Source organism: Lampetra planeri, chromosome 10 (assembly GCF_965212315.1).
Source record: "Lampetra planeri chromosome 10, kcLamPlan1.2.h2, whole genome shotgun sequence".
NCBI classification, from domain to species: domain Eukaryota; kingdom Metazoa; phylum Chordata; class Hyperoartia; order Petromyzontiformes; family Petromyzontidae; genus Lampetra; species Lampetra planeri.
In genome coordinates, this window is record NC_136116.1 from 14,257,513 (window position 1) to 14,272,769 (window position 15,257).

General features: G+C 42.2%; 1 protein-coding gene across 1 annotated transcript in view; it reads right to left on the reverse strand.

Annotated features, from left to right (window-relative positions):
* Positions 1-2,713: 2,713 nt before the first annotated feature.
* Positions 2,714-15,257, reverse strand: part of LOC144721068 (receptor tyrosine-protein kinase erbB-4-like) — a 249,636-nt gene continuing 237,092 nt past the window's right edge. Inside the window, exons 26-27 of the mRNA XM_078598401.1 lie at positions 13,529-13,859; positions 2,714-6,062 (exon numbers count right to left, since the gene is read on the reverse strand). Of these exons, the coding sequence (XP_078454527.1) occupies positions 4,426-6,062; positions 13,529-13,859 (1,968 nt within the window). The 3' untranslated portion in view covers positions 2,714-4,425. The remainder of the gene's footprint in view (positions 6,063-13,528; positions 13,860-15,257) is intronic.

A 15,257-nucleotide genomic window follows, 5' to 3' on the forward strand; every position in this document is an offset into this window, starting at 1 on the left:
TCTACAGTGTATTCTTCCCAACTACCACTCCCATATTGTGTCAGTGGGATTTTAGCTGGTTAATGTGGCCTACCTCCATACTCACATAACTCCTTAAAATGTATAAGATTCACCTATTAGCTAATGCGCATTTAAACCTGACTTTCCTAATGGATGTGTCACATGTATACATGCGTTATGAGAAGCTGATTAAAGCAATTGGAATTATTTATATAACAATTCGTCTAACCCCTATCGTCATGGTACATTTGCCATTCAACTCAGCTGTGCCTCTCAGCTTTCTAGCATTAATTTCCTCGTGATTTGAAACAATTTTTGACGGTGAAATTGCGGTACACTCCTTTACCATCGCGACAAACCATGATCAAAACCCATCAAGCCAGAATTGCAGATGAGCAAGAGATACGGCACATTGGGACCAAATAACGTGACAACAAAAGAAGCATTGTCGCAGCAAAAATAAAATGTAATGAACTAATCTATTGATCTGATATAATAATCTGCCAGACATGAGATACTGGCAATTATGTGGTCAACCCATAAAACTCACAACCAATGAACAGTAGTCAATAAACACTCTCGGCCGTTATACTGAACGAATCTTTAACCACGTGCAAGCAAATGTATTTACAAAGCATATTCATTTGAAGTGCTCAATTAAATAACTAAAACAATGTGCCATTGGATACAGCATAGCAAGCAAATGAAGATTATTCAAACTCATGCCACAACTGTGTAATGTGCTATGATGACTTATTTATTGGCTACAGTTATTTATTGATGTATAGTAATTGATAAATATTATTTCGCTGATAAGTTTCAATACGGTAGTTTAGACATATATATCTTAATAAATGTCTTACTGAAGATTCACTTAATTTGTTATCACAGTATAATTATGCTATATTTACATGTTTAATTTTTTTACAGCGCTATATATTTGTATGAACATTTTTTTTACATGTATGACCATTTAGTATATATCTCTGCAATGGTAGATCCTCAATGCTGTCGAAATGTTTTTTTAGCAGACGACATGCAATGATAGTAAACTACCGAAACATGTTTTGGTAAACAACAACACCCAATCAAAGTGTATCTACATGTTAAGACATTATTAATAATTTATCAAAGAATTACAAATGTCGTACTTGACTGGTCATTTTATCGATATAAGTTTAAGTGAAACAAAAACCCCTCTTATACCTGAAATATACAATAACCAACAGCGGTGTGCACTTATGTACACTAAAAATGCCATCTATAGCATTGCAATTATACAATGATTCCAATATAGTTGCGTGATGATCATTACACAACTCACAACTTAATCATGCTGTTATTATAGATATACACAAGGGTAAATTAATATAATGCCATGGCTGAAAACTAAATACAGCACATCATACCTAAGCTGACACAGTAAGTGCTCTAGTTGAAAATGTATATTCTTTAACCATTGGAACCTCATTTGCCAGTAAAAAATATGATAATTGTTTTTTTTTACCCTTCTATCTGGCAACAAAACTGACACCTTTTTTACAAGGAGTCATGTTTGCATAGACCACAATACCTGCAGTCATAATGCAAACAAAAAAACATAACTCTGATAATGTATGCACTGTCCTTAAAGTTGATTGGTCCACACCCGAGACAGCTTTCCTTAGAGCCTAGTCTCACATGGGTTGGACCAGATGACGCCAAAAGGCGCACAACTCAAAGACAATGCACCATCAGAGTATGAGAGCTCGGGGTGAGCATTTACACCATTGGAACCTCATTTGCCAGTAAAAAATATGATAATTGTTTCTTTTACCCTTCTATCTGGCAACAAAACTGACACCTTTTTTACAAGGAGTCATGTTTGCATAGACCACAATACCTGCAGTCATAATGCAAACAAAAAAAAACAATTATCATATTTTTTACTGGCAAATGGTGTAAATGCTTACCCCGAGCTCTCATACTCTGATGGTGCATTGTCTTTGAGTTGTGCGCCTTTTGGCGTCATCTGGTCCAACCCATGTGAGACTAGGCTCTAAGGAAAGCTGTCTCGGGTGTGGACCAATCAACTTTAAGGACAGTGCATACATTATCAGAGTTATGTTTTTTTGTTTGCATTATGACTGCAGGTATTGTGGTCTATGCAAACATTACTCCTTGTAAAAAAAGGTGTCAGTTTTGTTGCCAGATAGAAGGGTAAAAAAACAATTATCATGTATATTCTTTATTGTCTTTTTTAAAATAAACTTTAAATCTCTTCAGTAGTTTCCCACCAACCTTGCATTGTTTATAGCGTGTAGTTTCCGATTTTTACATGCAGACATCCATAGAATATGGACACAGTTCATAGGCTGTTTCCCAGTGAAACCCAAGGTAGCTTTTTGATACAAAGCTGATAAATGTCACACATAAAGTTATCCAAATAACCAATTACCGACTTGAGTCACAAAGTTCCTGTTATTGACAATAGTCAATGGCAGTTCGATTTAAAATTGCTGAAATTAAACACACATCAACACCTTTCCGTTTGGCAACACTCACCCAGAGTCTTTGAAGTGTTTTTTCTGTGAAATCAATTGATTTGGATACATTCATAACGTGGAGTGAATGCTTGACGACGTCTTTCAGCACCACGACCAATGCTCCCATCACAGGCAGAGATGACGAGGGCACAACGAGCATTTTAAAATAAAGGAAGGCCAAAGTATGATACGTATTTATATAGAGTATATGCATTAATAGTGCCCAATTACAATGCATTGTTTTCATCCTTTAAGGAACATGGGCTGAGAGTAAACTTTTAGCCAACAGATATTCCCAAGTGGCGTCTTGCGTCGTCAATGCTGAAGATTGTCAGATCTGGACTTGCTTTGTTCTGTTCAGCACTTATTAGCAAGCCATAATTGTACACACAATAGTATAATGTTTTGGGCCATGCAGTGTTGATGCTAGCAGAATTACAAATGGCATGGGCCTGTCACTGTACATGTAGCGCAGGGCACATAAACAGTACAATGAATGACGGTTCAGGCTTCAACGCGCTTCATGTGAAACATTTACTGGAGACATACTTCACGTCATGCCTTGAATTAATATGCAATTGGAATAAGCTGCCAAAAGCATCTCATTTTAATCTCCTTACCAATTATAAAACACACCACCTTGAGGGGCAATGCGGGCGCAGTGAATGAGCGCACAGTTCCGTGCTGTTCTATTGGCCATGCTCTGCTGCCCTTGTGTTCTATGGCTCGTATAACTTACTCGCATTATTGGCTTAATGAACAACGCAGCTCTGTCTGATCGCGGCAAAGTAATGTATTGAAACTAAGCGTGCCCACATGTAAGCGAATGCTATCACCTTGGGTCGGTGCAGCTCACCGTGACCCGGTGGTAAGCAAGGGCGGTCCGTCACATCGTTGCATCTTGCCGTAAAGAGGCCCAACGCATGGATTTTCAAATATTGCATTTCTGCATTTTTGTTCATTAAATAAGGGTTTGTTTACACTAATGGCCTGTATAAAAAGTGCAGTCGTGGTATTATGGTAAGAGAGGCAGGGGAAATTATTCTGGGCATCTGCTGCAGACTAGTGCCAATTTTAGGGTTGTTGGATTGTGGAGTGAGGAGCCTCAGAGCACTTTATTCAAACAATTGATCTCCAGAATTTAATCAGGGGCCTCCTGACCTCTTTCCACGCAAGCCTGACATTATCTACAATACAGTCTCCAGACCTTACCCACCCCTAAATCATCCAAACTCCTCCCCGCATCATCCAAATATGCTTCCTGACACCCCCGACCAAACATTCCAGCTCTCTCCCTAGCCGGTGTTCCCCTGGTCTTCATTTCCTGCAGAACACCATTGCTACGGTCTTCCAGCTTCCCACTTGGGCCTGCCAACTTTCTCCTAACTCTTAACCGAGCATTGTGGAAGGTGAGAGACAGAAAACAGAGACTACTGGATTTTCCCAGTATCCTAGAACACTTTTATTTCCAGGCCTGAAGACCAAGATATTGTGCAGTTGTGGGTTATATTCTCGAACAATCCTCGCTGGGTTTTTTTTTAATTAAAAGTGTCTTCAAATGAACATTCTGCCTTCAACCTCTACATCTACAAAATAGAAAGAAAGAGGGGTTGATACTCCCTTTAATTGTGTATGAGTACATGTGTGACTACTCATGTGTAGTACTCACACATGCATGTGTACCTCAGAAATGCTTAGCTGTGCTTAACATTGTGCACTCAAACTCACCCAGACATCCAACACACATTCATCATAAAAATCGTTGCCATGTGCATCTGCATTTTTGTTGTCCTTCCCCCGCACCTCCGATCAGCACGGTTGGCTACGTACATCGCAAAAGAAGTTCAACACACATACATACATACTCCTCAAACAAGAAGCGATACAGCGGAAAGAACCCTCATACCAACGTATCTCTGGTACCATAGCAGGGCAAGGTGCTTGTATTACTTCCATCTTGTCTGCTGTTGACCAAGCCATTACCAACATGTCCATTCTGGTGCCTGGGCCAGGACACCAATGAAGCATGCACAAGGTTGTCAGGTGTTCCCGTGGGGCCAGGAGGTCCCTCTTGTTGGTTGGACACACTCGACACGCACAGTACTCGGCTGCTTGAGCTCACATCATTTTTTCCTTGGACTGGGGCATTGGTGGACTGCCCATTATAGTGGGATGGCTTAACGAGTTGATCGCTGTAATTGGGCAAGCCAACAGCTTGGAAGGCGTTGCCAGTCGGGTAGGAAATCAGACTCTGGCTCATCGGAGCGGGAGTTGTGACAGAGCTCATCAAACTGCTTTTCAGATTCCCTTTGTTCACACTTTGTGAAGGATCAACAACAGGATGACCTTGAGATGACGTTGATGAACAACAGCTCTGCTCTTTTGAGCTCCTCTGTTGATTTGACGGCACTTTGTTTGAAGACATTTTCTCCGGGTTCTCTTGAATGGATGCTTGCAGCGCTGCTCTGCTCTGTTCCAGTTGCTTTGCCGTGACATCATCCCCCACTTTGTTTGGCAAACTGTGGATCTGGTTTCCATGGGATGACCCTCTGGTGATCAGGCATCCGTAATTTGGGGGCTTTTTCATGTGGTTTTCATAGTCCGGAGGGCCACTAAACTGACTCCTAATCTTGCCACTAGTGGGGCCAATGTCGGACGGAGAATGGCTCGTATGATCCCCATTACAAGATTGCCTGACATTAATATTGTCATAGTTTTGTGGTCTCATGGCCTCATTGTAACTTGGTGGGCATCTGACTTGATGATCGGCCTGAGCAGATTGATTTGTACAGAAGTTCCCATGACTGAGTGAATGTTTCATCGGTTCTGCCTGACTCTGCGTGTTTATCACCGGTTTTCCCTCGCCCATGGCGATTTCAGCATGACCCATATTATGATTCTCTGCACTGCTACAAATCAGCCCTGGATTTGTGCTACTGAAATATAGGCCACGGTGCTGACTCAAGCTTTTCCCATCATTTTCAGGTCCATGTAAAACGGCACCACTCTCGTCATGACTGACAATGCCACTTTTAGTTGGACGAAATAAGAATTTCCACTGACTCAACGGATGCTGTGAAGGGATCAGTTTAGACTCCACTACCGCTGTGCCAACGTCTTCTTGCGTTGTCGGAAACCCCAGGGCACTGCATTGCAAAACGTCGCAAGCCTGGCTTGAATTGGGGATCACTTTTAACGAAAAGTCAAATTCACCGGGAGGGTTTGCACCATAGCTTTTTTGACTCGGCACCTTGAAAAGCTGCTTTTGCTCCATGAGCAAATTGTGGTTTCTGTAGCTGGGTTTAGTGGACAGCGGACCTCTCTGCTGCACAGTGAGCTTGTTGTTCCTCCCTCCCGGGTAATCACCACTGTCTGCTAGGTCTCGGCACGTGTTGATGTACCAGGGAACGTTGAGATATTCGTTTGCTGGGCCGAGCCTCTCGCGTCCTGTGTTGCGATATTCCACTTCGCTTGGGGTGTTGTTTGCAGCAGAACAGTCAGAATAAAATGGATTTTCTTCAATGGGAATGAAATATTCTGTAAATATATAGAGAGAAATAGCAATGAGTATGGTCCTGCAAGATTTAGCAATTAAAACAAGCAATATAATAACATTATATATTTTGTACAAATTAGATTCCTATAATTCTCGAGGACAAGGACACAATGGGTAACATAAAAAAAAAACATTATTGCACACTGGCATTTGTGAGGGCCTCCCACACTTAAGAAGCCCTCAAATGTGGCTTTATATGAATCACTATAGACGCATATGCAAGTAGGCCACCTTAGATTGCAGGTACCACAAAGGTTTCTAATCTATTTATCTATTTTTATTTTTCCAGGTAAGGCCCACTAAGCTCTATAGGTTCTTGTCAGAAGCGACCTCGCCTCAAATGATAGCTCAACAAAGTAGCTTATCATGTGAACATTTATAGCAGCCAAATTGATTCTAAATGTGGAGGGAAAAATCGGAGGACCCAGAGAAATATCAACGCAAACACGGGCAGAACATGTAATCTCCAAATACACAAGTATCAGGGTCGGGCTCGAACCCACGGCATACATTATCAGAGTTATGTTTGTTGTTTGCATTCCGACTTCAGGTATTGTGGTCAATGCAAACATGACTCCTTGTAAAAAAGGTGTCAGTTTTGTTGCCAGAAAAAAGGGTAAAAAAACAATCATAACATTTACATTGCATGACAAACACGTGTTGATGACAAACTCCACACCCATTACATCTAACAACAATGAAATGTTCCATAGCCACTTGAAACTGATTTAGGTTCCTGAGACATGCAATTAAGTTGGATTGCATATAGAGCACATGTTGTTCAGACATTGGTCAATATCTGTTAAAATTAGCACTACATTGCATGTAACCTAGTAAAATGGGTGTTTATTCACAATAAGCTTGGATAATCATAATTGGCACTTTTTACGGTAACGTAATGTTTTGGCATTAATTGGGCAGAGACTACAAATATCACTCCACATTAAAACCACTCATTTAATGGTGACCCGAGGCTTAAACCCAGAATCTCAGAGGTGCATGGAGGAAACAGTATGTGTTTACAAGATATGCAAATATAAATCACAAACAGAAAATATACATCCACAGGAGTGCATTCTTCACACATTTGGTGGATTACCAACGGTAGAATGTTAATTTCACTTTTAATTTATTTCGTATTATCAGCTTTGTGGAAGGGAGTCCAAATATATAGTTTGTAAATACCAGGACAGCCATGCAAGCAAAGGGAGAGCTCGTTAGAATTTTGTATTTAATTGAAGGTCATTGTTGCGCCAGTGACAATGTACTATTTTAAACGATGTCAAAGGATCTACAATGTTCATATATTTTGTTAGAAGCAGGCGCATCCCGCAATTTCTTGCTCAGTCCACTGCTGGCTGAAGGCCCTCCACCAGAGGGGGATCTAGAGGGCCCCTCTAGAGGATTCTTAATTTATTTGTGGGACAGATCACCGCTCAAGTAAGATGTGTGTCGTAAAACCCTCCTCCACCCGACACAGCCAACACATAAAGTTTGTCACGTGAACAAACGTGCCAACCTATTACTGCTTCAGCAGCATCTCTGTGTTGTGTGAGAGCAATCCACAACATTTAACGATGTGGTTTGACTGGTCGTTGCTGGTAGTTACAACCAGTTGCCAGAATTTGTCAATTGCCTGATGATGCTGGTTGTAACTACCAGCGAAATTTCATACCCAATTGTTAAATATTGCGAACTTGCCTCCAACACACCGGTGAGCAAGGTGATGAATGACATTCAAATAAATAAAACAAATACAGCTGTACTTTAATCGACTACAACTTTAGTTGAATAAACCACTTTAATACACTTTGTTTTCAGAAGTTGTGGTTTAAACTATATTTGTACTTTAATAGACTGCTGCTCGTAAAACAACCACTAATCTAGGTGAGCTATGTGATGAACATTGATATACTACGATGATGCTGAAGACAAGTTTTAATTTCGATAATTCAGCAGCTCATTATTGAGTAATACTATGAGGGGAAATGAAACATTATTTGTTCAAAGAGAGAAATAGTTGAAGTTATACCCTACAGCAAACTCAAGAACTCAGTCTCTTACAGCATAATCTGTCACCTGAAACATCACTGCTATATTACATTGAGCCCAAATACGGTCATGAATATAGTTAATTTTTAAAGTGCTAATATTCACATCAATAACGTTTCTGCTTTCATTGCTACAACTCATGCAGCAATTACTGTATTTAAATAATTCCTCATCATCATTATTACTATTGTTATTACTCCCCAGGGTACTTCAATATTATTCCCTTAAAAGCTTCACATCGGGCTTTGATTGCTTTGATGGTTCTTTGGGAACCGGGGGGACCAAAATAATTAGAGGCTGTGCGTCGACTGCGATGCTTCCACGTGTAAACGGTCGCTCGCGCCGCCTCCGGCCTTGACACATCACCGGTGTTTGGACAGGTCCAGGCACCACCATCGGGGCCCGCGCACTCCGACTTTCATTTCCTTTTACAAGCGCGGCATTGTCAAGGGTTCGGAAACACCCAAGGTGCAAACTGTGCGCCTCAAAAGGTCCGACATTCGTGCTTTGTTGCTCTACAATGGGGAAGCATTTGCAATCAGGTGCGGAACACGTGGCCTTAGATACTGCAATGTTAACATCCTACGTGACTTTACTGGAAGAACCAAAGAGTAAGGATTCCTGCAGTCACAAAAGCTTCAAATCAAGATGGGGTTAGTATTATAGCCATAATTATCACAGTAACCTTAACTAAAACCCTGCCTCAACATTAATTTCACAAATTGTCACTATTCGAGATAATAATAACAATAAGACACATCACATGTACACTGCGAAGTGGAGGCTGTTGGTCTTTAATCGTAGCATACACATGCTCTCTCGGTGACGATCTCCCTGCTGGTAAAGAAGAGCCATTGCTCGAAATGTCACCTATTATATATTTATATAGTTTCCCCTTTAAGGGTGGTGTTATTGATGAATGTGTTGCGTTGTTGTTCTTTGTGCATGTGCACGACTGTCATCGCAGTAGTCCAAATAACATGCTTTGGTGAAGAAAGAAAATTTGCAATTTCCATATTTCAGTCATGAGCTACACGTTGAGGCGATGAGACCCAGTCTCTGGTGTAGGGCTGCAACACTGTCAGATCCGCGTTTATCAATTGCTGCCAAATAAATTAGAATTTCTTATTTATTACTTAATCATCCCCGTTAATCACACATTCACTGTATTTATAATTACTGTATTGGCTGGAAGCATGCGGCTGCTGATGAAGGGCGTTTGAGAGCCTGCTAACAACCCACTGGGTAACATTTATTATAGCCACAAAAATTGCCATGAAGATGCTGCATGAGATACGTGCAAGTCATGCTGTGGATGAATGTAACTTTAAATACACAACAACGTCTTATAGGACCAGTTGCTTAAAGCTCGGTTTTTGCCGATACCTTCTTGAGTATGTTAACATGCGGGAGAAACCACAGAGAACCTGGTGAAAGCACGTGCATTTCAGAGGATAACACATACGTCGTGAACCTACTTGATATACTGCCACACAGTGGCCACCGAGCACCTATGCAGGTGGGTGACCTCCAATTAGCACGGTTGACTACGTACGGTGCGAAAGAAGTTCAATGTCTCGTTGCAGTGGATCAAGGATACCCTGAAGTCCTCCCTGAAGTGCAGACTAATCAGCCTTCAGGCACGGGGGGGGGAGCAGCAGGCTGCCGGCCGCCTAGGGCACTGCTGCATCCACCACGCCGTGGCCCACTTTGAGATCCACCGTCTCGATGCCGAAGCGGATCGCCGCCAAAAAAGAACGGATTCCACTTCCATCTGGGACCGCGTGGGGCCCCAATGCCCAAAGGTCTGCGGATCCAGAATTGGACTCCTCAGCCCGCTCAATAGCAGCCTAAACCTGATGGGCGTCATCCTTGAACCCGAGGGACTGCCACTACTCGGGAATACATTGGCACACGATTGTTCCACAGTTTTTTTCTTAAACAAACTTTGCCCAAGTTGCAAATCTGGTAAGTTTGTCAATTATAAGTTGATGCTGAAAGAGTTGTTTTTTTTCTGATTAGGCTCTACAAAGTGCAATAAGCCCACGGCCATCTGAAAAATTGGTTAGGCTAAATCCAATAGGCGGATATAGCTTGGGGGGTGTTGATGGATTACACAGATTGCATCTTGCGTGTGATACTCTCCAACCTGCTGGGCTGCAAGGTAGCCTGAAGTTGCAAGTGCAATAAGTGGATTTGCTACTTATCTGTATATACTTGGAGGGTTATTTTTGAGTGGCTTTTGAGGGTTTTATCCTAGTATCCTGGTTTTCTGCAACATGAAAAAATTGTCCCTTCTGAAATGACCTTGTGACTCAATGAGATATAATCTTATATTATCCATGGCTGTATTATTAGTGACTACTTGTGGCACCAATTGATAAAAAAATATATTATCCACAGTTGGTTTATTCTTATTATCTGTGCTTGTTCCAGATAAAGTGACCAAGAAATAGAACATTCATCCTCATGATATACGATTAACCATGGACTTCTGCTCAAATAGCAACAGTTATTTTTTGTCGACAGGCATGAATAACAAGTGATGAATAATAAGATTCACCAATATCGCCGCTACTATCAGCATGGTTGAGAATGTCTGTCTGCGTTGCTATGCCTCATCTACAATAGTTGACATGGACATGTATCTAGGCCTGGGCCGTAATCCGATTAATTAAGTAATTAATTTACTCGACCAATAATTATTGGTCTGCTTACTCGACTAAAAATATCATAACTGTTCACACATGTCGCTAGATTGGAGGTGATGGGCGGGGCATGGTGACATCATCACCATCATCACTAGCCGTGTCACACTGGGCGTGGCTTGTAGGGGGTTTCCTGCTTTCGCGAAATGTGAAGTCAATTACAATCTTTAGTCGATTAATTAACGTCATCAACTATGCATCCCGACTCTACATTAATCCCACGTTTCCATGCTGCCCTAGACAGGTTAACCAAATAATGGAGGTGCCCCACGCTTCATCCAGCAGTGAGCATTCTGCCAATCCATCAACGCAGGGTTGTAAATTCTGCATTTCTGCTGAGAATTCAGCCAGAAAGCTGCACAAGGTATCAACTGCCTTGGCTCTATTCGAGTTTGGTTGGACAGCCTTGCACTCGGCATGCTCGCGAATGAGCCGGTTTGTACGCGCAAATACAGGTTATTCTCACAAGCTGTTCGTGATGTCAAGGGCACCTTAACCTGCTATATATGTTATAAAGCAGTGTTATTGATAACGGTGGTGAGGGTATGCAATCTAAAGCTGTATGCCGGTATATACTGTATTTACAATCACAATTGTGTCTTCCTTATTCAGAGTTTTAAGTGTACCTCATTAAACGTAGAGCCACACAGAGGCTCACAATTGATTGACTAAATGTATCGGTTGAAAATTTGTATATAAGCAACAGATAATCACTAGTTTCATCCATTTTGTTAATCTGCTGATGAATAAAGGTCTTCCCCATGCTACGTCAATGGGATGTTTGACCATACTTCACCACAGTGGTCAATGTTTGCTCGCGAGGTAATCCTAAGTGCGGTTCAGATATCGTACAGCGTCTCTACGCTTTGCTTTAGTCGGCGAAATATTATTTGGGGCATTTGGTTCACATTGCAGCGCGCTAACCATTGCGCCACCGCTCCACCTCCATTAGGTATACACGCGTGGATAAAGTGTCCCCCATGCTCCAAAAGGATTTGGAAATGCTCGTCCCCATTCTTGATCATGCGCAAGTGACAGAAATTCTATATTCCTATTGCAAAAAAACTGGTTTCTTGACAGGATGACCGGTGGTGCTGAATCCCTACATTTTATTGACCCAGGAAAGATTATTACAAGATTAACCCCCCTCCCCGTCCCAAACCAGGATTTGAACTCGTGACCTGCTGATTTTTTAGTTGAACGTGGACATATGTATACACACAAAAACAATCTTCGCATTTAATTTCCCGTAGAAACTCTGTTGTATCGCTGACAGCTTCTGTGATTAAATCTTGAACAAATTATCTATCTACCCTCATGTCCCATTACACTGCATAATGTCCCACACCGCGGGAGCGAGCTCGCGTCTGGATGCCATTTAAATCATACATGAAAAGCACAGAATTGAAATCGACTGCATAGTGCTGGGGTATTGCCTGCGATGCCAATTCCTCGATTTTTAGGCTGGATTTACGCAGCTGCCCTACCGATGTTGACAGCATTTTGATGCCATGGAGGGGACCCTAATGGTGACAAATGTGTCTATAAAAAGAAACCGACAGCCCACGCACATCAGAGAACGACAGAAAATGTTCGTTGATTGTAATCCAGTCCCTCGCTAGCATGGCTGTTAGGAGGGCGCTGGGGTTGACAACAGGTCTGGAGATACAAACTATCTTCTCTTAATGTCTTGAGTGCAAAGGAAATGCTAATACTGCAGTACGACCTAAAGCACTCCTCAAACGAAGACAAAGCAGGCAGGTTAAAATAAAAACATACTTCGAGAGTTTCTATTTAAAGCTTTCGTGACTGCAGGGATTCATCTTCTTGGTTCTTTCGGTAAAGTCACGTAGAAGGGAAATAATAAAATAATAAAAATAAAACGTCGTGAGAATTATTTTATTATGTTTTAATCTTATTATTTTATTATTTCCCTTCTACGTGACTGCTTGCGTTGTGGCCGAAACGTCGTGAGAAGTATTTTATTATGTTTTATTTTTTATTATTTTATTATTTCCCTTCTACGTGACTTTACCGAAAGAACCAAGAAGTTGATCAGTGCAGTCTTTTGTTTGCAGAGGCATTCGTTTTCAATCATTAATAAATATGTATACACATATAATACAAAACGTTTTATTTTCTGTGCTAGCTATTTAAGTAAAAAAAATATATACCAATGTATTTTCATTCGACATCCATCATCTGAAGAAATCATGAAAGAGTCTGCTTCGAATTTGAGCAAAAACTACCCAACTTTTTTTTAAATATTATTAATCAAGACGAACAAAACTCACTATACTGAAGATGAGAACCTGGTTATGAAACATGTACTATAATTAGATTTAATATCCTGGAATTAAAATCCAGTTGTGCTGATTCAGTTCCTTAAAGCTGATAAAGCGTTCGAGTCTCTTTTCAATTTATTTGCTTTTTGCCCCCAAATTACATTTCAGTTGTCCAACCGAATCATGGTCATGGCATGAAGACATTTCAATTCACAACTCTGACATCGAATCAGCCCACGAACTACACAGCCACCTGCTAGATGCCTATGCCACACAACCACCACCTTGAACAACGCATTTCTCATTTCCGATCCGAGCTCTGCCTCATCATCGCCCAACTATAAACACAAGTGTGCCCCGATGCTGGATGTAATCCAAATAAATAAACAAGAACACACTGACCACACAAACCGGGAATGGCCTTGCTTGTGGCTGGAGTGGCATAGTCACCGCCTTCCACCTTAGAGGGGAGCGGCTCTGAGTGGAAGCGCGTGGGCTCCGTGCTGTAGCGCTGGGCAGTGCTGTCCTGCCGGCCTCTCACGCCGAGAGGCTGAGGCTGCTGCTGCTGCTGATGGGCAACAGCGCTGCTGCACGCGGACTCCTCAAACACGTTGCACGCGGACGCCTCGCTGGCGTGGGAGCGCTGGGACGAGCTGCGTGCCAGGAAGACGCTGCCCCCCCACGTCTCCTCCTTCGCAGCTCCCATGCTGTCCTTCTGAGAGGCAGCGCTGGCCTGCGGCAAAGGGCCAGGACACATCGGGCCATTCAGCACATGCCGACAAGAACGAGATAAATAGTGCACAGCTCATTGACTCGTGGACATCAAGGGAAGAGACTCGCAGAAGGGGGTGAAGGAAAGACAATGAGATGCACAGGAGCAAGGCAGGGTGGGTCCTGATGTCAGTGTGGCCTCTGCACACGTGCCTGCAGTCAACGCTCAGTCAAGAGCACGTGTGCCAAAGCTCTACTACATTATTTTCCCGTATAAAATATGAAATAGACAGCACTGGCCGCTCACAAAGCGATACACAGCCTAGCTCTTTGGTGTGCTGGCCCCCCAATCAAAACCATTGCCCCCCCCCCAGCCGCCAATACAGTTATCTCAAAGGACGTCTTGGGAAAAACCAAGAGAGGGTGCAACCCTAGGTCCACAGTTATCATTATTCTCTTCTCCAAAATCGCATCCACTTTACAGCCAAATTAAAAGAAAAAGTGCCGCCGGACGAGGCTTGTTCTTGGCCGATGGCTGCGAATGCTCACGCACGGCCGCGTGTGTGGCCGCAGACAACGCATCTGATGCCGCTTTACTGTAGAATGCATCCCGGTTCACGAAGCCTTCCTAATCAGCTCGAGCAAACCACGAGGCTTCTTCAGATGAATATGCATGTGGTCCAGCTCCTAATTGGATCAGCTCGGTGTTGCGTTGAGTCGAAGCGTGCAAAGGGAATGGTGGGTAGACTCTCTGAGGTGCAAACATAACCTTCAGGAGAACCCCTTTGCTTTGTTAACATGTTCTAATACATATTAACTATGCCAAATTTCCAATTTGTGATTTTTTGCCGTCCCTCTACTAATCAAAAAATAAATGTAAGTTGTTACGAAATATGGGCAAAAGCAACACAGTAGGAAAATTTTCTGGAAAAGCCGTGAGCTTAAATACAGGTTGGAGGTTGACTAAGTCCATTATTCCTCCGGAGTTGATAAAATCTGCATAATTTTCTTCTACGTGACTTTACCGAAAGAACCAAGAAGATGAATCCCTGCAGTCACGAAAGCTTTAAATCGAAAAATAAAATCTGCATAATTTTACGGAAAATCTGCCCCCTCATTGGTGCCCTTAATCCAGTATCGCAAATTCCACATTCCTGTGACAGGTGTCCAATCACTCCTTAGAATAATTGATTTTTCTTGCTGCAAAGTAGTGAATCATTTTATCTACCCAAACGGATGATTGGCCGAGTCGACCCAAAACTGGGAACTGAACTTGAAGCATTCGGGATGTAAGTTGAATGCTTTAACCACAGCACCAAACTGGCAAGAGTTTTACAATTGGAACATAATTTACACATCCAAGGTAAAACACAAGATGGCTCATCTTCTTGGTTCTTTCGGTAAAGTTACGTAGAATGGA